The sequence below is a fragment of the Solanum dulcamara genome, chromosome 11 (genome assembly GCF_947179165.1).
Source record: "Solanum dulcamara chromosome 11, daSolDulc1.2, whole genome shotgun sequence".
Taxonomy (NCBI): Eukaryota; Viridiplantae; Streptophyta; class Magnoliopsida; order Solanales; family Solanaceae; genus Solanum; species Solanum dulcamara.
In genome coordinates, this window is record NC_077247.1 from 47,945,060 (window position 1) to 47,969,110 (window position 24,051).

Here is a 24,051-nt window from a genome sequence, read left to right on the forward strand (position 1 = left end):
AAAAGGTTTAAAAATATCCTCCATTCACTTTTTGGTCTAAAAATACCTTTATACTCATCTTTTTGGTCTAAAAATACCCTTCCATCCATCCTTTTGACTAACTTTAACCCTTGAAACTAACAACCCTCTTTTTATTTTTATTTTTTAAATATATTTATCATGTGTCATTTTCTTATTGGATGAAATAAAAATTCACTTCCACTAAATTTTTTCATAATTTATCTAAGCCAAAAACAATATACATCATCAAGACCCCAATTTCTTTTTAAATAAATCTAATAGTTTTTTATTGCTATAGTTTTTTCTTCTTATTTTTTTATAAACTTTGTTTTGGGATCATGAAGAGGGATATTATTTTGATTTGAATAAATTATGGGGAAAAATATTTTAAAAATACTTTTTTTAAAAAAAGTTTTTTATGGTCATCAAGCTTGTGTATTGTTTTGGTTTGGATAAATTATGAAAAAAGATTGAAAAACTTATTTAAAAAATCTTTTAGTTATACGTATTATTACAAGATAGTTTTACAATAACTATCTAAAAACTATCTTATAATAGAAAAATATTATTTATTTATTTTTAACTATCTTGTAATAACTAATTTAGTTTAAAATATTTGTTTTTACTATTTTGTAATAACTAAAAAATAATTTAGTTATATGTATAACTAATTTTTTTTAGTTATTTTATTTATACGTATTGTAAAAAAATCAGTACTATTACACGGTAAAGAAAAATCAAGCCAAAAACTAAAAAAAATCGAATATTTTTTTTGGTTGACCGGATAAAAAAAATCTTAGTCTTGTTTATAAATGTAGCTTTTAAAAAAAAACTTGAGGGGGGAGGGGTCTTGAAGAGGTATATTATTTTTGGCTTAGATAAATTATGATTTTTTTTTGTGGAAGTGGAATTTTTATTTCATCCAATAAAAAAATGACACATGATAAATACTTGTAAAAAATTAAAAATAAAAAGAGAATGGTTAGATTCAAGGGTTAAAGTTAGCCGAATAGGTGGATTGAAGGGTATTTTTAGACTAAAAAAATGAGTAGAAGGATATTTTTAAACCGAAAGGTGGATGAAAAATATTTTAAAATATTTTCTTATAGTTTAGAAATATTTTTGGCCATTTTTAGTATTATATATTAACAAAACAACTACTCCTTTACTCTCGTACTAGTTGTCATATTTTTCTTTTTTATATCCATTAAGAAATTATAAATAAAAATTATTTTTTACTACTGAGTTATTTTTATTTCTTTCCAATAAATTGTACTTTATTCAAGAACAAAGACTAAGAGCCCGTTTGGATTGGCTTTAAGTTGGTCAAAACCAACTTAAAGCTCCTTTTTAGCTTTTGAACGTGTTTGTCTAATGTTGACTTTAAGCCATAAAGTTTTTAAAGTCAGTCAAAAATGAAAAGTTAGGATTCCTAACTTTTTTTGTCCAAAATACTTAAAGTCATTTTCTTTGACCATGGAAATTACTTTTATATCTCTTATATTATAACTAAATTCTCAAACTACCTTTTTTTATTCTTTTAACCTTAAAATTCACATCATAAGCACTTTTATCCAAACACTCAACTGCTTATTTATAAAAATAACTTTCAGCACTTCAAAGTTCTAAAAACACTTCATACATAAAAGTTACTTTTTTTAAGCCCATCCAAACGGGCTCTAAAATAATCTTATTTTAAGAACATGTAATATTAAGGATAAAATAATTAATTTTATAGCTCAGAGGGTCTGAAGATTTGATCAAAAATCATATCACCATATTTAATATGTTACTGGATTGTGCGGAGCTACACGTACCTACTGCTCCCGGAGAAGTTTTCTAGTAACAAATATTGTGGAGACGCCAATGAAGAAAACCTATATGCAGATGTAAATTAGCGGCAAATCCCTTAAACCCAAGTCGCTATTTGATTGAGTGAGAGCAAAAGAATGGAAGAAAAGCGAAGCAACATCGAAAATCATCAAGTAGATGAAGAAGAAGATGAGGGTCCACCACCTGGTTTCGACTCTTTAGCTGTACCATCGCAAAACACCAATGTCGTCATAGATGAAGATGATGATGAAGGCCCACCTCCAGGTTGGCCTTCAATTCCTCAGCAAAATAATCAGAATCTTCTCCAGGTGAGATTAATCATAAAACACTAAAATGGGTATAATCATAAAACACTAAAATGGGTATCAATTTTTTCTTTCTTGAGAGTTACCTTGTATTGTGTTGATGATTTTCAGTTTCAAAGGTGTCTCCTTTAAGTTGATGTATGTAGAGAAGTACATTCATCTGCCAAAAGATGGGAAATTAGTGAAAGGTTGAGTCTTGATACCATAGGAGTACTTGTCAATCATGAAAAGAACTCTAATATTTTCCTAAAAGTTGTATTGTTAATTTTGTGGGAGTTTGTCTTTGATTTGTTTGAATACTTCCTATATAGTTGAATTTGATCTTTATTGGCTTCCCTGGATTACCTGTTTTTGTGCTCATGACTTCAGTTTGAAGAATGCCACCATTATTGATTATGTATGAGTGGGGCATGTAGTCAAGTACATTCATCTGTCAAAGCCTTGATGCAATTTGCATATCGGTCAAACAACTATGCTGGAATACCATACTAATTGGAGTCAGTTATACCATTTTAGAGGATTCATCATGTTATGATTATTTTTTGCATCAACTATCATTTTGCATAACCATCCTATTCTATGTGGGTTTGGAATGTGATAGGCGAGCCCACATAAGGAGAGTTTGCAATGTGTAGGACATGATATGTATCATTTTGAGGAGTTTTTGAACATTGAAGAGACTCATATAATCATCAGGCTGGTCACTGCACTCCTACGCATATCATGGTTGAATTTTCTGTTTTAACTTTTGCCGTTTGATTATTTATTTCTATCATTGCCTTTTTATTTCTGTATTTCTTATTCTTTTCATGTCCCAACAACAGTCCTGTAATTTTGAGTTTAACACCCTGAGCAACACCCTGAGTGAGGTTGTGGGTTTGAGTCACCAAGGGAGCATAAAGGGTGGGAGCTCCGGGGGGGGGGGGGTCAAAAATAAAATAATATCAATAATAACAATAATAATAAAACGTGTACAATCTATTTATCAGTCTATTGAAAAAAATCAAGAAGGATTAAATCATACCTGAATTTTTTTTAAAAATAAAATAAAATTCAACTCTTTTGGAAATGAAGGAAAATGTCATCAATAGCTTAAAGCTCTAAAGTTAGGTGCCTCTGAAGGTACATAATTTTCAGTCAAATCATTTTTGAATTTGTGTTCGAGAGATACTCATTGACGTTTTTTCTCTTAAATGGAACAATAATTATACCTTTACTCTGATGGAACCTCTTGTCATTGTTTGTTGCATTATGGAAATTAATTTTGAAGGGATCATTTTCATACAAGTGTCTGAAGTCACATTTGCAAATTATCTACACAAATAGGTATGCAGAATGACTAATCTACAAGAAATTGCACTTAACATGATCAAAATAATGCATAGATTGCTTGTCCTTTCTTGAACATTGAAATACTGTATGCTACTCTTCACTAGCACCTAGCTCTCGTCAGCTATCATGGAACTTATTGCTCTCAAGAGTTGAAAATTCTTAGAACTTGAGGCTATAGCAATATATATAACTATCATTAAAACATTGAAAGGGAAAAAAAAAGAGGAACCAGTTAATGCAGAAGTACTTTGGTTAGTGAATGCAAAACTAGTTGATTCTTCAGATACACAAAGGTAACTTGTGAACAGACTACTGATGTAGAGATGGGGAGCAAAGGACACGAATCAGAAGACGATGAAGATGGTCCACCACCTGGGTGGAACACTGTAATCCCACAGAAAAAATTGCCATCTTCACTGCCAACAATAGAAGCAGTTACTTGTGGTAAGTCGTTTGCTTTACTGTCAAATTACTTTCTTCCCTGGCCCCTCTCTTGCTGTCTCCCTCTCTTTTCCCCCTTGCACCAAACAAAACACCCATCTTTCTTTGCCTATTTTTCCAGGTCACATCTTCCTATTGTATCTGATACATAGTGACATAAATATTTTCTGAACCTGCAAAAGTTTTTGAAATGGAGTAGTAAAAACATTAGAATTGCTACTAAATACAATTTTCAGCTCCACTAGATTAATGCCTTTATGTGGGACCATTATTTGGCTCCACTTGTGGGATTACACTGTGTATTTTTTTTTTTAAAGAGATAATCATGTGGGACCACTATTTGGCTCTTGTAACTTCATTCGTACTGGCTACCATTTTATGTAGCTTTCTTTTGCACTTGTGTACTTGTTGATTGTTGTGAGAAATATAGGAAAAAATATTATTGAATTGTGTATCTACTTTATTACACAAAGACCCTATTTATAGACTACAATACAATCCTTTACCAAGTAGGATACTATTTACTATTTCTATTCCTACACTAAGTGGGATTGTATATACCTATTTCTATTCTAACCCTCCCCCTCAAGCTAGTGCATACAAGTTATATGTCCCTAGCTTGTTACAAATGTAATTAATACGAGGACCAATGAAGGGTTGGTGAGATATCTGCGAGTTGATCACTCGACTTCACAAAATTGACAGTCAATCTCAATGTGCCTAGTCTTCTCATGAAATACTATATTTGATGCATAATATCAGTCAATCTCAATGTGTTTGGTCTTCTCATTAAATACTTGATTGCAATGTCGATAAAACACAAAGTGATAAATTCCTGAGTTGCAATGTTGAACTTCCTAAACCAAGTTTGAGAAGACCGTTCAGACCATAGAGTGACTTACACAATCGACATACAAGACTACCAGATTCCCCCCTGAGCAACAAAATCAGGTGATTGCTCCATGTAGACTTCCTCACAATGCAGCGATCGTCGAAAAGTGCTCAAAATCTGGTATGAAATATATGGATCGTCCTTGAATCAATAGAAGAGTCGACATTTAACGAGAAAGTCACAGAAAAACTGGTAAGAACATAATCATGTGTCGGCGTATTATATTTGATGGCTGAAAGTGGTCACAATCTAAAAAACAAATTATATGGGTAGGGTCGGAATGATGACACGACCCTACTGAAAAATAGAAATTATATGGGTAGGGTCGGATTGATAGCACGACCCTATTGAAAAAGAGAAATTATATGGGTAGGGTTGGAATGATGGCACGACCTTACTGGAAAATAAGAAAGTAGTCACCAGAAAAATTGCACGGTGCTACGCAAATCGGATATGAAAAAGTAGTCACCGAAAAGATGGCACGGTGCTACACAAATCGGATACGAAAAAGTAGTCACCGAAAAAATGGCACGGTGCTATACAAATAAGATATGAAAAAGTAGTCACCGGAATGATGCACGGTGCTACACAAATTAGATATGAGAAAGTAGTTCGGAAAGATGCACGATGCTATGCAAATTACATATGAGAAAATAGTCACCAAAAAGATACATTGTGACCCCGAATTTTGCTAATATAATCATTGGCCAGACGGGCGGCATATATGGGTAAAAGCCATCCGCTGGCAGCGGAAGCTCTTTGATTCTCTACCAAGATCGTAGAGGCTCTGATACCATGTGAGAAATATAGGGGAAAAATATTATTGAATTGTGTATATACTTTATTGCACAAAGACCCTATTTATAGACAGTTAGACACTACAATACAATCCTTTACCAATAGGATACTTTTACTATTTCTATTCCTATTAATATTCCTATTTCTATTCCTACTCTAAGTAGGATTGTATATACCTATTCCTATTCTAATAGTTGTCACATTTGACATGGTGTTACTTAAGTATATACTGACAGTGCTTTTCCTTGCTTATTTGGTTTCAATGTGCTTTAACGCAGACTACACTGTTGACTCACTGTAGAAGGGGATAACTCCATAAAAAAAATTAGTATAAGCTTACTATAATATGCTCTTTTTGGTTCTTATGTAATGTCTCTGAAAGGTTTGCAATTCACTGGCTTATTCTTGCCAAACAATTACTTTAGCCAATTGAAAGTATTACTATGCAGGGTTTTTGATCCACATTAGTATCTTATGTATTAAGAATGCTCTTATGTGAATGAGCTTAGATGATTGCTTCATCCAGTTTTTGAGCAAGATTATGAGAAATTTGGGGATGAATGAGTCTTCTTTATCTGTTTGGTTAATAAGATTTAGCATTCTGACTTTCAGATATAGAAATGGAGAAGAAAGAAGAAGTCGTTGAAGATAAAGATAATGGTCCACCGCCAAGATGGAAGTTGACCCCTAAACTACCACAGCTACAAACATCTACACCACCATCAGGGACACAAGGAGCTTCTCTTGAAGGTGAGTCCTTCCCTTTTCACTCAGATTCGAGGTGTCCATGTTTACAAGTTCAATTGATAGATGCTAAAATACACGAATCTCAATTACTTTCCATATGTACATGAATGCTTGTATTTTTCATTGTTTCTGAATTAGTCCATAATACCAATCAGGCCTCGTCTATGTAACAGACCTTCAGTGTAAGTTCATGTTTATTGATCAGTATGGTAAGAGAGATGACATGCCCCAGTGTCTTTGTGTTGATTGAAACTCCATGTGGGATGTGATTGAAGTAAGGTGGACCGAACTGAGAAGAAATTAATCCATAGAACATGTAAAAAAGACAAGTGATGAATTATTATATTCAAAATAAGAGAATAATCAAGAGATAATAAAAGCTTATTCTTGTCAAACAATTAATTTAATCAATTGAAAGTAATTCTATGCAAGGCTTGTGATAGCATTAGTATCTTCTGTGTTATGGATGCTCTCACGTGTGCTAAGATGTTGGCTTTATCTAGTTGTCACTTGCCCAGTAAGATTATGAGGAATTTGAGGATGCATGAGTTCTTTATATTTGGTTCATCGGAATTAGCCTCCTGACTTTCAGATATAGAAATGGAGAAGAAAGAAGTCGTTGAAGATGAAGATAATGGTCCACCGCCAGGATGGCAGTTGACCCCTCAACTACCGCCGCTACAGACATCTGCACCACCATCGGGGACACAAGGTCTTGCTGGTGAGTGCTCTTTTTTTTTACTCGGATTCGAAATGTCCATGTTTACAAGTTCAATTGGTATGTGCTAAAATACACTAGTCTCAATTACTTGTCATATGTACACGCAAGCTTGTGTTTTTCTGAATTAGTACATTTTTTTTTTTGATAAGGTAAAGGTTTATTGACTAAGTACCAAGAAGGTACCAAAATCAAAAGTTACAAAAGACTGCTGGGAATATCCATACAGTCAATTACAGCATCTGAATTAGTCCATAATAGCAATCCTCATTTATGTAACAGACCGTCAGTGTAAGTTCATGTTTGTTGATCAGTATGGTAAGAGAGATGGTATGACCCAGTGTCTTTGTGTTGATTGAAACTGCAGGTGGGATGTGATTGAAGTAAGGTGGGCCAAACTGAGAAGAAATTAATTCCATTGAGCACGTAACAATGACTAGTGATGAACTATATTCAAGATATGAAAATAATCAAGGGACAATACAAACAACAGTACGGCTCAATCCCAACTAGTGGGGTTGGCTATACGAGTGTGCCATATCCATTCTGCTCTATATGGGCTCGGTTTCATTACTCAATTATTGTCTATTAAGACAAATTAGGGGTTAATATGTGGCAAAAATTCTAGCTGTTAGAGCCTTGAGGTTTTGGCATTTAAGGTATTTCCTGGTATAGCCATAATTTATAAGCATAAAACATGAGAGGTTCTCATTAATCAAACAAGTTTTTAAGTTAAATATGTTAGGGTTCATAGCTTAAAGGCTTGTATCTCTTTAAAAGTCCAGATTGGCAGTATCAAAATTTGACATTTAGTTCCTTGGGAGCTAACCTTCGACCACTTCTCCCTTCTAACCTTAGCGTATGAGTTAGCAATTTGATTCAATTGCCTGAATCCTGATGTTTCGAACATATATAAAAGTTGGGTATGTAGATTTTTTATTCCGATGTTGTGCATGTAGATAGCAAAGTGGCTAGCAGCTGCTGATATGACAAATCCATATAAGAGATGTATACCTGGGTTTGGAGCTAATTTTGCAATGGACATATTCTATTTATTCAGTATCCTCAAGATTTGTAACTAGCTAACATTAGCTTTTGTAGACGTTGAAATGGCGAGCAAACAGGACTGTGATGTTGAAAAGGAAGGACATCCATTGGGATCAGAATCCATTCCTATGACTGGACATTCATCACCGCCTACACCACCACCTCAGTCGTCATCATCAGTTGCTTCTTCTGGTAAACTCTGCTACAATGCCTTAAAATAACAGACAAGTATATATAATGGGTAGTAGATCAGTGAACCTCTGTGTCATGCCAAGGAGTTCAAGATAAGATTAATTCAATCTTATTGCGTTGTTTGGGTTTCTTGATCTACTAGTGCATTTAATACACTTACTTTTTCTGTGGACATTTTGGGGGATACTGACTAAACTGTTCACCAATCAGAAATGGAGATGGGTAGCAAACAAGAAGGCACAAAGAATGAGGAGGTAAGGCCCCAAATTGAAAAGCAATCAATGTCACATTTACGACAGATGAAATCTATAGTGCCTCAATCCTCATCACATGCTGCAACAGTTTCTGCCGGTCAGTTCTCTTCAAAGAGAGTAACAGACTTTTAGTTCATCTCATCCAATATAGTCAGTTTATATATGAGATGCTTTGAACAAAATACTTTTATGTAATTAAGTTATGATGCAGAAATGGGTCAGATGGTATGTGGTGGTTGCCGACAGTTACTTTCTTATCCACAAGGGGCTAAATTGGTGAAGTGTTCATGCTGCCAGACTGTCAATCTTGTGCTAGAAGGTTTCTGCTTCCTCTTTTATACTAAAATGGATTCCTACAGTCCTTGACATTTTCCCCTTCTTGTCACAAAATCAGATATATTCTAGTGAAGATATTGATAGCTGTTTAAATTTATCATTGGTAGGTTGCCCCCTATATAAGTTGTGTTGAATCGTGACACGTGCCAAAATTGTTGAAAAGATAACATATAAAGCAGCTTCTAATTGACAGTATGAACAGTTAGTTTCGTCCATGCTTTTTATTCAGGGATCAGCACTTAATAAATCACCGCCCTGCCAGTTATTAATATGTTTAGTTACCTTAATAACAACTGATGTAACATAACCGTGTGTTGCACTTTCATTCTGATTTTTCCTTCTGATACTGTAAGTCTTGTATCTACTGTGAAATGGCATACCAGACCTCTCATAATTGGATAGAGAGAGAATAGGAAATAAACATTTTCTTCACTTTCTTGTTCTCTACTATCCTGAAGAATTCAATGGTTGAAAACCGTTGACTCATTTCTACGGGCTTACTCGTGTGGTTCTGATTGTTTTTTTTTTTATCAAAATGATGCATTTTATATATAAATAAACATACTAGTTAGGAGTACCGTTAGTAATAGTTCGGGCCACATCCCGACCCTGGAAAATATTGTTACAATTTTTCATTGTTCTAACATAAGTAGTTCTTAGGGTGTCTGCTTGTACAACCTTTTGGGCAGACACTGGAGGAATTAACAAAAAAGTGGGTACATCAAAAACTGTGTTCTTTGTCCCTTCCTTCGCCAAAGCATCTGCGACTTCCAGCTTCATCATCAAGTACCTGAACTCAACAATTAAGTTATCATAGAACAAATTATGATTTTTTTTCTAGCATATTTATAACATCAGTTGAGTCAGTGTTAATTTCAATGGGTGTGCAGTAGTGTTCTATTGCCATTTGGAGGCCTCTTCTAAGTGCTTGAAGTTCAGCACAAACAGAATTTGTGTAGGGGGTGTGTTCTAGGAATCCGCCTATCCATTGCCCTCTATGATTCCTAATAACTCCTAGTCCCCCTTGTTCGGGATTTTTCCTAACAGATCCATCTATATTAAGTTTGAAAGAGTTCTCATGGGGGGGTTGCCTTTAAGCTGAATGGTGATCTGTTGTCCCTCTTTTGCTTCCATTTTGGCCACTAGAAAGTGGTATTCCATGGCTTGGGAGATGGTGTTTTGGACATTTATGGCATCCATCTTGGAATTGAAGTTGTTATTGTTCCTTGTCAGCCAAATGTTCCAGAGACTATATGGCACAAGGGTGTCCCATGTCAGCCAACCATTAAAAGGAGTGCTTTTGGCATTATTCCACAGATCAATCCAGTTTCGCTCATTCATTTGGGTAGTGCTAATGTTTCTGTGGTTTATGCTTAATATCAGCCCAAAATATTTTGGCATTGGGGCATAGGAAGAAGATGTGGTTGATATTCTCCTCAGAGTGGTCACAAACCTGACATTTGGGGTTGATGTTAAGGCCTCTTCCATTAAGAGAGTGGTTTGTGGGGAGTCTGCAGTGGTATAGAAGCCAAAGGAAGGTCCTGATCTTATTAGGGATGCTAGCCTTCCAAATCCATTTAAATTTCTCATTAGGCTCTGGCCTTTTCCCTTTTGCTATATTATTGATACGAGTATAGGCAGATCCTATGGAGAATTTTCCATCATTGGTGAGTCCCCAGATCAGAGTGTCTGGCTTGGCACTATTAGTGGGAAAGGTGTAGGCCTTGATGTAATTCTGGATGTCATTTGGGAGAGTGAAGGAAAGATTGTTTAGGTTCCATTCTCCATTTTGGTATACATCACTGATTTTGATGTGTTCCTCTTCTTCCAGAATTGGCCCAATAATCTCTTTGCGGATGGAGTTGCAGTGAGGAATCCAAGCATCAGTCAGGAAATTGACTTGGTTTTTTTTGTGGACTACCCATCTAGTGGCTGAAGAGCTGTCTACCCAACCATTTTGAACATTATGCCAGGTTCTAGAAGCCACTTTCTTTCCTCTTGCATTGTTTCTGTTAGGTTTATGGTATTTGTTGAGGAGTATTTTAGCCCATAGCTTAGTAGGGTTTTGGAATACTCTCCAAGCTAGACTTGAAATGGTTGCTCTATTCTTGATCTCACTTTTTTGGAGTCCCAGTCCTCCCATGCACTTCTTTTCAGTGATGAGATTCTAGTTGATCAAGTGGATTTTCCTTTTCTCAGCAGTAGTTCCCCAGACAGAATCTCTTTGGACTTTATTGATGGTTTCAGTGATTCTATTGGGAAGTTTGATGTACTGCATAACATGAGCTGGGATGCTTCCTAGTGCAGCTTTAGCGAGAACAGTCCTACCAGTTAGGTTTAGGAACTTGGTCTTCCAGCCTGTGAGTTTTTTCTCATGTTGTCAATGATGTATTGGAAGTCAGAGTTATTATGTTTCTTGCTGAAGATGGGAAACCCCAAGTATTTTCCTAAGGAGTCAGAAGGAGCAATGTTGAGCATGTTAGAACACATGACTTTGGTGTCATTGGAGCATTTCTTGGAGAAGATAACTCTGGATTTTGAGTGGTTGATCCTTTGGCCAGATTTGTTGCAGAAGTTTTGAAGGGTGTTGAGAATGGTGGTGCAGTTAGTAGCGTCAGCTCTGGCAAATAGGCATAGGTCATCAGCAAAGAAAAGATGGGAATTTTTTTGGCCCCTGTGAGTTGTTTTGATAGGGGTCTATAGTTTCCCATTGGTGGAAGCCTCTATGTCTCTGGAGAGTCTTTCCATACACATGATGAAGAGCTAGGGGAACATAGGGTCTCCTTGTCTGATGCCTCTAGAGGATTGGAAATAGTCAGTCTTCCCACCATTGATCAGGATGGCAATGGAGGAGTTGTTGACACAAGACATGATGAGGTTGGAGAGGTTAGTAGGGAAATTGAAAGTAGTTCAATGTATCCCTAATGAAGGACCACTCCAATTTGTCAAAGGCCTTTTCCAAGTTTATCTTTAGGATAATATTGGAGCTTTTCCCTCTCATTTTCCCTAACTGGGAGATGTATTCTTGGACAATGATGGCATTGTCAGAGGCTCTCCTATTGGCTAAGAAGCTGGCTTGGCTGGGGCCTATGATTGAGGGGAGGATTGGCTAGATACGATTGATAATGATTTTGGTCACAAGTTTGTAATTGGTGTTGCAAAGGCCAATTGGTCTGTAACTCCTAATGGAAGGGGGGTTGGGGCATTTTGGTATGAGACAGACAAGAGTTATGTTGTTCATGGGGGCATATGGGATTGGTCAAAGACCTCTTTGCAGAAAGTAGTGGTTTTGTCTTTAACAATGTCCCAGTAATTCTGATAAAACATGTTATGAAGACAATTAGGACCAGGTGCCTTCAGGGGTTTGAAAGATTTGAGTGCTTTGATGATCTCAGAGTCTCTAAGGGCAGAGTCTAGAGGGGTGGAAACATCATTAGACAGAATGTGGGGGTTTGCCTCATTGTGACTAAGGCTCCTACCAGAGCTGAGGAGTTCAGTGGTGTAGAGGCCAGTGAAGAAACGGGTGATATGGTTTTGGATGTGTTTTTGTCCTTCAATAACATTTCCCACATCATCTTTAGTGGTAAGGATTTGGTTTCTTCTCCTTCTATTAATGGTAGAAGTATGGAAGAAACCAGTGTTGACATCACCATCACTTAGCCAGTTGAGCCTGGACTTGGTTTTCCAGAAGTCATACTCAGCTTTTAGGAGATCTTCATATTCCTTGAGAAGGTCAGTCTCTAGGTCTTGTAGGAAAGGACTGTGATGGTAGTTGAGGGATTTTTGTATTCCATCAAGCCTTGCAAGGATTCTTTTCATTTTGATGAAAATATTTCCAAAGGTTGTCTTGTTCCAAGTGGATGCTGCTTTTTGGAAGAGCTCAATGGCATTGTTGAGTCTGTTGAGAGTGTCAAAGTAGAGTTTGACAAGGTCCTTAAAGGATGGGTGAAGAGGCACCTTGCTTTCAAGGTTTCGGCATTAAAAGTCAAAGGATTATTTGTTTAAGTTTAATAATAAAATAAAGGAAACTACACCACATTGGTTCCATCTTGAAAGGTTTAGGACCTTTACTGATGGGACAATTGTTAAGGTTGACAAGGAGAGGACAGTGATCAGATTTTGTCCTAGGGAGGTGTATTACAGTGGAATTGGGATAGAGTTTTATCCAAGAGCCATTAGCAACACACCTGTCAAGTCTTTCCAGGATGAGGTTTCTCCTATTCCAGTCCCTTTTGTTAGTCCAGGTAAACTTGTGTCCCTTGTACCCTAGGTCTACCATTCTACAATTATTTAAGTAGTCCCAGAAGAGGTTGGTTCTAGCATTATTAATGTTATTTCCCCCTTTATTTTCCCTAGCATTTAGAACTTCATTGAAGTCCCCTCCCATTAGCCATTCTTCCCTTTATATTGTGGGAGAGATTACAGAGATCATTCCAAAGTTGGGTTCTGGTGTTAAAGTCAGGTCTTGCATAGATAGCAGAAAAAAACCAAGGATGGCTGTTTAGGAGTACCTTAATAGTGACATGGATGCCTTGGGGGGTCACTGATAGGTTGTCCAGCTTGAGGGCTTCTTCCTTCCACATGATCACTATTCCACCTGAAGGGTGATTAGCAGTTGGTTGAATTTGAGAGTCAAACTTAAACTGCTCAATCAGGTGTTTGTGCTCAGTCATTTTTGTCTCTAGCAGCACTAACATGGTGGGCCTGTGCATCTTAACCATGGCCTCACACTGACACTGGCGCTTGAAGTTCGCGCTATTGGCCCCCCTGGTGTTCCATATGATGAACTTCATCATTATCAGTGTGTTGGATGGGTGATCCTGTAGGCCTTTCCCTTTCTCCATTCGGGGTACCTGTGTTGGTTCCAACAGTGGGTTCAATGGAATCGATTCCATTTTGTGCCTCAGGTTCAAAGTGCACCTGTTCCAGGTTCTTGGGCAATGGACTATGATCACTGTGCTGTTGGATTCCTCGAATTCTTTGAGGAACAACTTCTCTAAAACAAGCGATGCCATATTTTGTTCTCCAAGACTTGCTAAGATTTCCTCCAGCTCCTGGTTGCTTTTTCTTAGCAACTCTAGGAGTGAGGGCTCCTCTTGTCCTTGGTCTCTTCCTTGTGTGTACATCCTGTTCAGGAAATCCTGTGGGATTCTTGGGATGAATGTTGGACTCTCCATACCTGTTAGGTAGGGGAGGGAAGGAAAGAAAGGAAGGCTTTGGAAAGTTTGCCCTATCAAGGTGTTGAGCTCTTCCATTGTGGAGGTGTTGATGTTTCCCATCATCTAGGTCTGCAACAGTGTTTGTTGCCATATTTGGTGTCCCAGATTTTTTATTGCTTGGTCCAAGCCCTCCTTGATTATCTGAGCATAGTAGGCCGGATCCTGTAGGATCAAGGTCACTGGTTGGCCTGCTATCTTGACTTGAAGGGTTAGTTGTTTGGATTGTAGTGTTAGTTCCAGCCATGATTGGGGGATGTGGTCTGGTGGTAGTGGTGCTGTTGTGGATACCAGTGGGTGGTTTTGGTGTGTTTGAGAGGAGGGGGGATGGTTTGCCATTTCCAGTTTCAATGTTTCCTTTGGCATTGACTTCCATTGATTTTAATGGAGTTTCGCTAGCTTTTGGAGGAGTAATGAGATGGCTGGTTGATGCGACCTCCATAGTCATATCAACAGCCATAGCGTTATGATTATTTTCTCCAGTGCGGGAAGGGCTTTGGTGCATTTTGTTTTTAATTTTCGCCGGCGAATTTGCGGAGGAACAACAGAGTATTTCTTTTTGGGTCCCCCTGGTATGTCTAGAGTTAAGATTTGGGACTCCATTTATTTCTCCAAATCTCGCTTGGATTGGATTGTTATCAGTCAAAACAGCTTTATGGGGGAGGGAATTAAGGGCATTTAGTGTGCCATTGAGGGGTTGTTGAGTTTGTGGGGCCTTCGTCCCACTCCCTATCTCCGAATTCATTTTACTATTATTTTTTTTGTTGTTATATTTTTTATTTCCTCCATCTCCATGTGCTTGGTCGGAGATGGCGGTGTTGAGGAACTTACCTGGTTGCGGATTGTGGACCTTTACCTGGGAGGTGGTGGCTTGATCTTTGTGTCTTGTGGTTAGATCTGCCTTTGTTGGCCATTGTTGCACCTGTTTCTTCTTCTTAGGGAAGAATACCACCTGCCAGTCATTTTCTATTTTTTCCGTCATTGGAGTTTCTTGGGGATTGTTCGGGAGAGTTGGTACGTTTTTTGTGCAGTTCCTTTGTGTGTGGCCTATTCTTCCGCAACTAATACACATTATTCCCTCTCCCTCATAGATCACTCTTTGCCTGTGACTTCCAATCACCACCTCGTTCTTGACCGGAATTTCAATCGGCACCTGGACACATATCCTTGCGTATCTTCCTCTCAAAGTGGATGAGGTGCATGTGTCTATTTTAAGTAACACCCCCAATTTGTTGCCGACCTTTTCTAGGACTTGGTCATAGAATTCTGTCGGAAGTTGGGGTAATCTCCCCCAAATTGCAGTGGACTGATGGGGAACGAAATTTAGTTCTGACTTTTTGACTGATAGGAAGTACCCAGCCACAAACCATGGACCTTCATGAAGTACTTTGTACAAGCTTTGTGTTTGGGTGAATTTAGCAATATGGTAGTCGCATCCCAGATCTATCAAAGTTAGTGGTTCAGTGAGTTTCCACATGTCCACTAACTTACTTTTTAGATTAGGGTGTAATAATTTTTTCCCGTACACTTTGATTATGACTGAAAGGCTCCATGGCATGTATATTTTGTGCTTATCTTCCTCCGTTAGTGGGATTGCTTCTTGGTTGTCAGCATCAATGTTGTTGCTGTTGGTTCCTTCTTGTTCATATATTTTATTGAGACTGTGTTGCTTGTTTAGTACTGTGCATACTCTATCATTGGGCTGCTGCCATCTGGTGGATTTGGTGGTCCAGTTGGTGTCAATGTTGTTGGTTGGAGGGGGGGGGGGGGTCATTCTCTAGAGAAAATTTTTTAACTTATTATTTCAAATTTATGTGGTTCTGATTGTTACCACTGCAGCTCATGATGTTGGACAAGTTAAGTGTGGGGGTTGTGCAGTGCTGCTCATGTATCAATATGGGGCGCCATCAGTTAGATGTTCCTCTTGTCATCACATGACAAAAATTGGGGTATGGACTTCATTTCTTCAGAGATACTTGTGCAGTCATATCAATTAATCATATGACATTTTTTTGGGTATCTACATTTCCCTTTTGAAAAACTTGGCCTGGAGCTGAAATGTCAATAAAGTCCTATGTTACTTGATAGCATGCATCACATGTTTAGGTGGGATATATGTGAGATATCCGACGCATTATGGCCCTTTAGCATGTTGCGGACAACACTAATATTATATTTTAAGCTAGAAATTCCTACCACATGTATATTTTTATATTCTAACTTAAACTTTTGAGACATCTATGCATCTGAACTATTCTCCTGCACATACAGGCCCACAACCGACGACCTCCTCTGTCAGTGCAACAGCTTCGAAGAAGGCATCCTTCCTACCAAGTTCATTAGCTTGTTTATCTCGATCTGATTTTGTGGAATCCATTTGTAGATGCAATTGTTTATATGAAACTTCTGAGATAGAGGCTGACATCAGGGTACTGCTTGCTTCGATGGCTTTGGCATTTCCCTTTGCTTTGTAAAATCTGTACTACTACTTTTTCCGTATCAGAAATCTGTAGCAATCCTTTTCTATTTAGAAGTTCAATTTGGAATAGAGTCAAATTTTCTGAATGTTGGTGACACTAGTTTTGGAAGTTTAGTTTAGCCTCATCGAGCTCACGAACCTGGTTAACCAGTGTGCAATTTATTATTCAAGCGTTTCTCTAGTCCATTAAGTTTCACAGTCCACGTCCAAGAGATACATGCAGTAAAATAAGAGTGAGGACCGAGGACTTTATTGCACTCCTTAATTTTGTAATGTTATCTCCATCTTTTACATTTGTTTTGAATTTAATATCAGGTGCTTTTTACACTAGTAATATTTTCTTACATGTAGGATTACTGTTTAACCACAGTTGAATCGCTTTTCTTAATGGTACTAGCAGCTATGCGCAGCATAGAAACATTTTGGGAAAAAACAACAATCATTGTCTATTACAAGATTTTGTTGGGAAGAAAGAAAAACAGAACATGAGCAGCGGAAGAATTGGAACATCTATATTATTTACTACATCTTGATTCAGCATTTAGAGTCACCATTAGACTCTATTTAAAATGTAGCAGCAATATTAAAACTGCAGCAAATGATAGTTACCAATGCAACCACTAAGAAAAGCTATTGATCAGTATAAGCTTGACCTTTGGAAAAACACTTTTTAATATCAACTATAAGACGTTCAAATTAATTGCTAGTGGCAGTATCCACAGACCATATGTGGGACTTCCAATCATCAGGGGATAGAAACTGTCATTTCAGCAGCAGATACATTGTCTTCACGACTTTCAATCATCAGGTGGGAAGTCCTCATCTGAGGCATTATCCAGAAATGAACCTAGAGTTTTTCTCAGAAAGCTAAATGCTTTATCATCCTGTCAAGCAAAAAAAGAGGACGGTTTACTTGGCGTTCAAGAATGTCTGCAGTGTGTGACAGGGATATGGTGCATCGAAGAAGTTAACCTGCTTCTTTTTCTTCAGCGATTCCTCTAGTTCAGCAATTCGTTTTTTGGAGTCTTGCTCAAGTTCAGATATCATGCTCTTCTCTTTCTTCCCTGAATTAATGTCATAATAATCTGTCAAAGGCATCCTTATCATTCAATGAAAATATAATACAGAAAGTTCCTGCAACTCACTTAGTTGCTCATATCGCATGAATAGTCTTTCTTTTTCTTCCTCATATTTGGATATAGTATCTGCGAAGATACCATCACGATGGTTAGCCTTAAAATGTTCTCTTCAAGCAGGGTTTCTAAGGACTCTTCAAAACATATCGCAAGTATAAACTCCTAAGTCTAGCTGAAATTCTGTAACAGTGTTCAGTTTAGCCCGGTAAAATGATATCATGAAATGAATAAGAGGTGGTTAAGCTAGAAACACAATGTTCCAAATTTGTGCGGACTATAAACAGGTCCAATTCTTGTGGAAAATTCACATTAGAAAAGCACCTCTGAGGGACTGCAGATGTGTAGCTTTCTCCTTGTTGAACTTCTCATAAATTGATTGAAACTTCACAGTTTCATTCTTTAGCAAGTTCTCACACTGCATAGAAGCAATATATTGAAAAGTAGTAAGCTTCTTTCGGACGCCCTTTCACGGCTAACTTATCTAATTGAGGCTGACCTCTTTGGAGCCCTTGGACAGTGCCTTTGCAAAACTTTGCCTAATGATCAAACATATTGAAGATCAACAAGAAGCTATCACTTGCAACAATTAAATTTACACTTAAGTATGTATTATGCAACAAATATTTCTCACCTGTCTTTCTCAAGTTTTAATTTGAGCTCATCGATCTTTGACTTGACTTCTGAAGTCACGCTAATCACAGACCACAATAAGCAGTAATGTTAATAACCATTTCCTTTATTTAAGCGACACACTCCATTAATTTAGTGCTGGACTCGATATGACAGGAACAAAAGAGGATGAACTCATCAGGATTACATTTTCATGCACTTAGTATCAATTTATGCAGGGATTGTCTCAATTACTATCAGTTTCACTCAAGAACAACCAGTATTTCTTACTCATTAAAAAATGTTGCACAATACATCAGATCAGTCAAACGGCTAAGTTTCAGAACTGAAAGATCAGCTGCTTGAGTGCCTTAACAAGTTGTAACTAGAATCACTTTTAGATGTTTAAGCAACGTAGAACAATTCCACAAACTTGTTAATGCACAAAACTCATTTAAGCAATGTACAAATCATTAGTATAATCAGAAATTTCCAAAAATAAATAAATATGGAATCTCCAGAAAATCAACTCCCACATACATTTCTCTGCCAGAAGTACTGTGCACAAAGGCAAGAAGAAGCTTAGAATGCATTAATTTGATCAGAATCGAGATCCTGATCATGTAAAATTCTAATGGCTGATTACAAATTCTATACCAGGGCATTTAGATCTATATGCTAGTCCAAGTGTTGCAGCAATAAGGTTTGCAGAATAATTAGCCAATTCTGCGAGAAGAAGCAAATATCTAGTTCCTCCTAGATGACGGAATTGATGAAACTTGAATATATTACTAGCAATCAGCACAGGAATTACATAGAAAATACAGTGATATTGCGTCTGCGAATACTTCAGCACAAACAAGTGAATGGAGAAACCAGAGCTTGGTTCTAGGTTTGAGACTCAGCTCTCTAATGATATGACTAAACGTAGATAAATTTATACAGCTTCAATATATCTATACACGAGAAACTGATTTAGCAATGAAATAAAACAGGAATACAGAAATTCACCTAGAGATGGTTTCTTCTTTCTTCTTCAGACCGTCCTGTTGTGCCTTCTCTCTTATCTGCTTTAACGCCGTCATAATCCCTTTGATATCACTGTCAATTTCATTCGATCTAATCAAATTACAGAACAAAATTTGAGAAAATTTAACAAAAATAAAATTAAAATGAAAGCGTACTCTGAGATCTCAGCATCGAATTCATCTTCGACGGCGCTGGCTCGCCTTTTGCTCTCCGATTTTGGTATTTGCGGCTCCGAAACTCTTTTCCTTGTGCTTGATTTTGACGCTGACATTTTTTTTCTGTAGAAAGTTGAACTGTGAGAATTAGCGTGTGTGAGAAAGGGAGGGAGCTTTTGAGAATTCAAAATGGGTTGTACCAGATACGAGTATTTATATTTCTTTTGGCGCGAAACTGAGTGAATAGTTGATGAGTTGGTGAAAGAGTTCCGCAAAACTCATATGATAGTCGGGCAGATTACCATTTTGGATTTTATCGAAAAGCGAGATTTTCACAATCGAGCAAATTTACTGTTTACTATTTTTAATTTAATCAGTTAAATGAATGACTATTTAGATTAATTCATTTTTTCTTTTGCCTACTTTTTAAAAAACATAAATGTTACTCTTGCCATTTCAAATGGTACGACCTTTTTTCAACTACACAACAAGTCTGATATGTTAATTTGACATATATTATATTATTACTGTGATTGTAAAACACGTTAAAGTAAAAATTGTTTAAATAACACATCAAATCGAAATTTAAACTTAGAGATATCTAAATGCATTTGAACTCCCAAAGTGTCCATCCTCTCTTCCCATTGTCACAAGAGATTATGTATGCTGCCGAATTTAAATCTTAGATCCACCTTTGTCCAAGAAAGTTATGATGTTTTACAAGGGATCAAAGAAACCACACAGCTAAATAATTTTTAACGTGCTCCTCAGGTTACGAGATATATTTTTCGCATAACAGATCAAAACCAATCTAATCAGTTGATTACTCGATTTACTTTACAACTCAATCCTTCAATTTGTGCAAATCTACAAACAAGTAGATTGATGATGTTATGGCTACCTTCCACATCCAACTTAAGAACTGTCAACTACACACGGTGGCGTTCAGCATTGAGGATCTGAAGAAGCATGACTAGGAACTCAAAACAAAAAGGAAAAGATGTTTATAAAGGTAGGAAAAATGAAGAAAGGTTAGATAGCTCTGAAGTGCAGCTACAAGGTGACTCGGCCATCTATTGTGCTAGATAAAAATGAGAAGCAGCTATTTACTCCTGTGTTGGTAAACTGTATACTGGTCCTATGGTGATTGGTGCCACTCACTTTGTCATTCTGAACTAAGATCATAACTTCACACTTCCCCCTCACTGATGTGAAGCCAATTTCTCTTCATCGACCTCGAAAGCCTTCCGAGCTTGTTTCAGCTCTTCATTCATGGACAACAGTTCTGTACACCGATTGAGTTTCGGCAAGTCCTGTGCAGTAGAACAGTATCCATACAAAATTCAGAAGCTCATAAAGCAAAATCACAGTAACATCATATCCAGCTCGTAGAGCCTATGCAAATTGTAGCAGGACTGATTTTTCAGAACGACCATCCATATTCTTTTTGACAACTACAGACGTGTTGACATATATTAATAGAATGAGGCAAGTGGCACTAAACAGAAGGAAATAAGGAAAAGACAACGCCACAATCACCCAGCCTAAATCTTCCCAACCACAAGATGGAGTAATTTGTTGTTTTAATGATGAACATAGTAAGAAGCTAACTATACTAGGCATTTTCTCATTGGCATGGAAGCATCAAACTAGTCCAAAAGAGTTTCAAGTTTATCAGGCACAAAGAAACATCAAATTACCAATGGAACCATTTTCCGATACAATTCTATCATGGAGATACAATTCTATCATGCTAAACTATGATCTATCATAATGAAACCAATTATTCAGTGAGATAGCAGTACTATCATGCATGAGGTAAGCCAAATTAATTGCAACAAATAAAACCTTAAAGTAGTGATTAAGCTTGAGATGAGCAAAACTACAAATCTCAGCTTCTGTCCAACTACACTTGGCTATCTGGACCACTGGTCTATGGGTTTGTTCCACTAATCGGCAGGTCAAATAGTTCCCTTAATGTTCTTAATTGAAAACAATATACAAAACTCACAGGACCTCTCATTGAGCAAAAATGGGATGGACATTTTCCAACTAAATATTCACCATATTGCTACAGACACAGATATGCATAATATTATATATATGCATGTTGAATTCATGAAAAAACCTACCTTTCTAATTAAGAACAGAAAGTCCTCCGTCAAAAGTTTCCCCCTTTTGGTTGCAACATCCTGAGCTTTGTGCACCTACGCAAGTTGAAGAGCATAAAAAATACGACCAAATGCATGTTTCTTCTAAAATCAAATACTGATAGAAAATAAATTGTGCAAAATGCAAAGCTCTATGCAGGAAGATGTATACTCCAAAACCTCTTCGAAAAAATAGCACTGGATAGTAGTAAGTTAAACTCACCATATCAGTAACATAATCCACCACGATGTCTTCCACAAGTGCTACAGTTTCTGGAAGTGGCTGACAGTGCAGCACTATAAGTTTAGTAAAGATCAAGGGATAAAATAATACCAGTTACTCATACAAAATCAAAATAAAGGCAACTTTCAGACACAAAATTTTGATATTTACAAGGTAATCAACCATCAATTTTTTAGATAACCTATAAGATAATCAACCATCATCCATCCCCGAGTCCTTTTCAGTATCAGTTGACACTAAATTAGAAACAATAAAATAAACATAAAGCCACAAAAGGGAACATATCAATAAGAAAATCTTCCATCAAAATTATCTCTGTTTTATGATGGAGTTATTAACGCATTATGACCGTGCTCTATTCCCTTGTAGAGCAGGGAAAGAAAAATGTGGTAAAACAGAAAAAGGACTGTACTCTAGCTGTCCAGCAAAGAAGGTTATTCTTTTTAAAAGACAATTAGACAATATCATTACAGAACTCCAACTACTGAATTTCTGTTCTTTCCTAAGAATCAGCACAGGTCCTCGGTCCTCCCAAAAGTCCCTCCAGACATTATTGCTAGAGCTTAGACACAAGCTTGCTTAGTAGTGTTATCAAAGAAGATAAAAGTATTTCCCGTAGCCAGAGAATGGTGTTTAAATGTTGTTAAACATTAAGCAATAAGCAAAGGGCCATATTCAATCTGGACCCACACAAACTGCAAATTTTCCCACTATCAATGTGCATACATAAAAAAAATAGGTTACATCAGCATGGCATAATTCACTAAATTGCCATAAGCATAACAATAAACGAGTATAAACACCACGGACATACACAGATGAAAAACAACGAAAAGATGAGTAGTGAAACAAAGAGGCATCTTACATTGCTATCATCTCCAAAACCATACATCATGTGTTGCACTGTGTAACAAAATAAAAGAAATATTAATAAATAAAACAAGGTGAAATGATTTAATATTATTATCACGTCTATGTAAATAGTCACTGACAGTCTTTCTGAAACATGCCACGTTTCCTTTTAAGTGAACTTTCTGAAGGTTGTGATGCTCCTACTCTGGCTTTTGAGGATGGCCCTGCAGAAGAGTTGTTCATTTTCTATTTATTCTAACCTCCACTTCTCAACCTGCCAAAGTGTCATTACCGTCCTTAGAAAATACCATCAATCAAACATATCATATTATCAGATAGATATACATCATGCAAGCACCATTGAAACTAAAATAGAAAACTCAATGCATAATGAATGTACTTCCATAGTTCTTGTAATGGTTATCACCACTTAACTGCCTACACAATTAGCTCAAAATTTTTAAAATTCCGTCAAAAGGGAGCTTATTATATAGGTGGAACATACAGTCCTCTATGCAGCCACTATAAACACAACCCATATGATCCACTGGGACTTTTACAGTAAATAAAAGTTATATCTACTTTATAAGTGGAACTTCTTTTTTCTAGTATGTATATTTTGACGAATCCATTACTGAACCTTTGTTACCTTTTTCCTTTTTCAACAAGTTATTAGGAATACAAAATCCAAAGTGGGGCAGTTGCGAATTTGGCTCATCACATCAACAACAATAATTTTAAAGAATCATTTATCAAATAATCAACGCCCCAGGACCAGGAGTATGAATGTATTGAAGAAAAATAAGCAGATGCAAGAACACAGAAAACATAAATTAATTAATTTCTGCAGACACAATCACAATTAGGAGCGTAAAAGAGAATAAGAAATCTGAACAGAAACCTGCAAAGGTGTTGATTCCACTGGAGATGACGAGCACAATTGAAGAGAGAGAATTTCACATTGAAATCCCCAAAATGATTAGGGTATTAGGGCATTCGCTAAAATTTATGTGGGAAATTTCTTTTATTTGGTCACAATTTCTTTTTGTTGTTCAAACGGGTATGTCAGTGAAAAAAAGAAGAATTTGGGCTTAATGGATCACAGTGGCCATCAAACAAGCCCAAAATAGTTTTTTTACCAAAGGCCCAATAGGAAAAAAAAGTAAAAATTACATAAATCTCAGTGTTAAGAACTAATTACATCATATCATAATTCTTTCTTAAATTACATAAATCCCTTAAATTTATAGGATCTCGAATACATCAGGAACCTTGCGGATGCATAG

The 24,051-nt window shown here is 36.8% G+C and overlaps 4 protein-coding genes across 8 annotated transcripts; 1 reads left to right on the top strand and 3 right to left on the bottom strand.

Annotated features, from left to right (window-relative positions):
* Positions 1 to 1,736: 1,736 nt before the first annotated feature.
* LOC129872318 (proline-rich receptor-like protein kinase PERK12) lies at positions 1,737 to 16,780 on the top strand. Of its 4 annotated transcripts, none has more exons than XM_055947263.1 (9): positions 1,738 to 2,141; positions 3,779 to 3,914; positions 6,214 to 6,351; positions 6,941 to 7,069; positions 8,159 to 8,305; positions 8,516 to 8,656; positions 8,771 to 8,878; positions 15,951 to 16,060; positions 16,383 to 16,780. In XM_055947263.1, the coding sequence occupies exons 1-9, from the start codon at positions 1,950 to 1,952 to the stop codon at positions 16,452 to 16,454; spliced, it is 1,173 nt and encodes a 390-aa protein (XP_055803238.1). In that variant the 5' UTR covers positions 1,738 to 1,949; the 3' UTR covers positions 16,455 to 16,780. The 4 variants fall into 4 exon arrangements, with proteins under 4 accessions (XP_055803240.1, XP_055803238.1, XP_055803239.1 ...); XM_055947264.1 differs by having other exon boundaries at positions 1,740 to 2,141; positions 8,168 to 8,305; XM_055947266.1 differs by having other exon boundaries at positions 2,051 to 2,141; positions 3,792 to 3,914.
* Positions 9,102 to 15,044, bottom strand: LOC129872319 (uncharacterized). Of its 2 annotated transcripts, none has more exons than XR_008762547.1 (2): positions 14,968 to 15,044; positions 9,102 to 9,685 (listed from the first exon to the last, which is right to left on the bottom strand). XR_008762547.1 is itself a non-coding variant. In XM_055947268.1 (2 exons), exons 1-2 carry the CDS (start codon positions 15,023 to 15,025, stop codon positions 9,460 to 9,462), a joined length of 309 nt encoding a protein of 102 aa, XP_055803243.1. In that variant the 3' UTR covers positions 9,102 to 9,459. The 2 variants fall into 2 exon arrangements, 1 of the variants encoding a protein (XP_055803243.1); XM_055947268.1 differs by having other exon boundaries at positions 14,943 to 15,025.
* Positions 16,781 to 17,080: 300 nt separating the features above from the next.
* LOC129874328 (uncharacterized) lies at positions 17,081 to 19,873 on the bottom strand. Its single transcript, XM_055949588.1, has 8 exons — positions 19,520 to 19,873; positions 19,347 to 19,436; positions 18,358 to 18,417; positions 18,223 to 18,262; positions 18,048 to 18,141; positions 17,736 to 17,795; positions 17,563 to 17,654; positions 17,081 to 17,474 (listed from the first exon to the last, which is right to left on the bottom strand). Exons 1-8 carry the CDS (start codon positions 19,633 to 19,635, stop codon positions 17,388 to 17,390), a joined length of 639 nt encoding a protein of 212 aa, XP_055805563.1. The 5' UTR covers positions 19,636 to 19,873; the 3' UTR covers positions 17,081 to 17,387.
* A 446-nt stretch (positions 19,874 to 20,319) lies between these two features.
* Positions 20,320 to 23,780, bottom strand: LOC129874329 (transcription initiation factor TFIID subunit 13). Its single transcript, XM_055949589.1, has 6 exons — positions 23,667 to 23,780; positions 22,906 to 23,039; positions 22,779 to 22,816; positions 21,893 to 21,952; positions 21,652 to 21,726; positions 20,320 to 20,832 (listed from the first exon to the last, which is right to left on the bottom strand). The coding sequence occupies exons 2-6, from the start codon at positions 23,006 to 23,008 to the stop codon at positions 20,722 to 20,724; spliced, it is 387 nt and encodes a 128-aa protein (XP_055805564.1). The 5' UTR covers positions 23,009 to 23,039; positions 23,667 to 23,780; the 3' UTR covers positions 20,320 to 20,721.
* Positions 23,781 to 24,051: the final 271 nt, after the last annotated feature.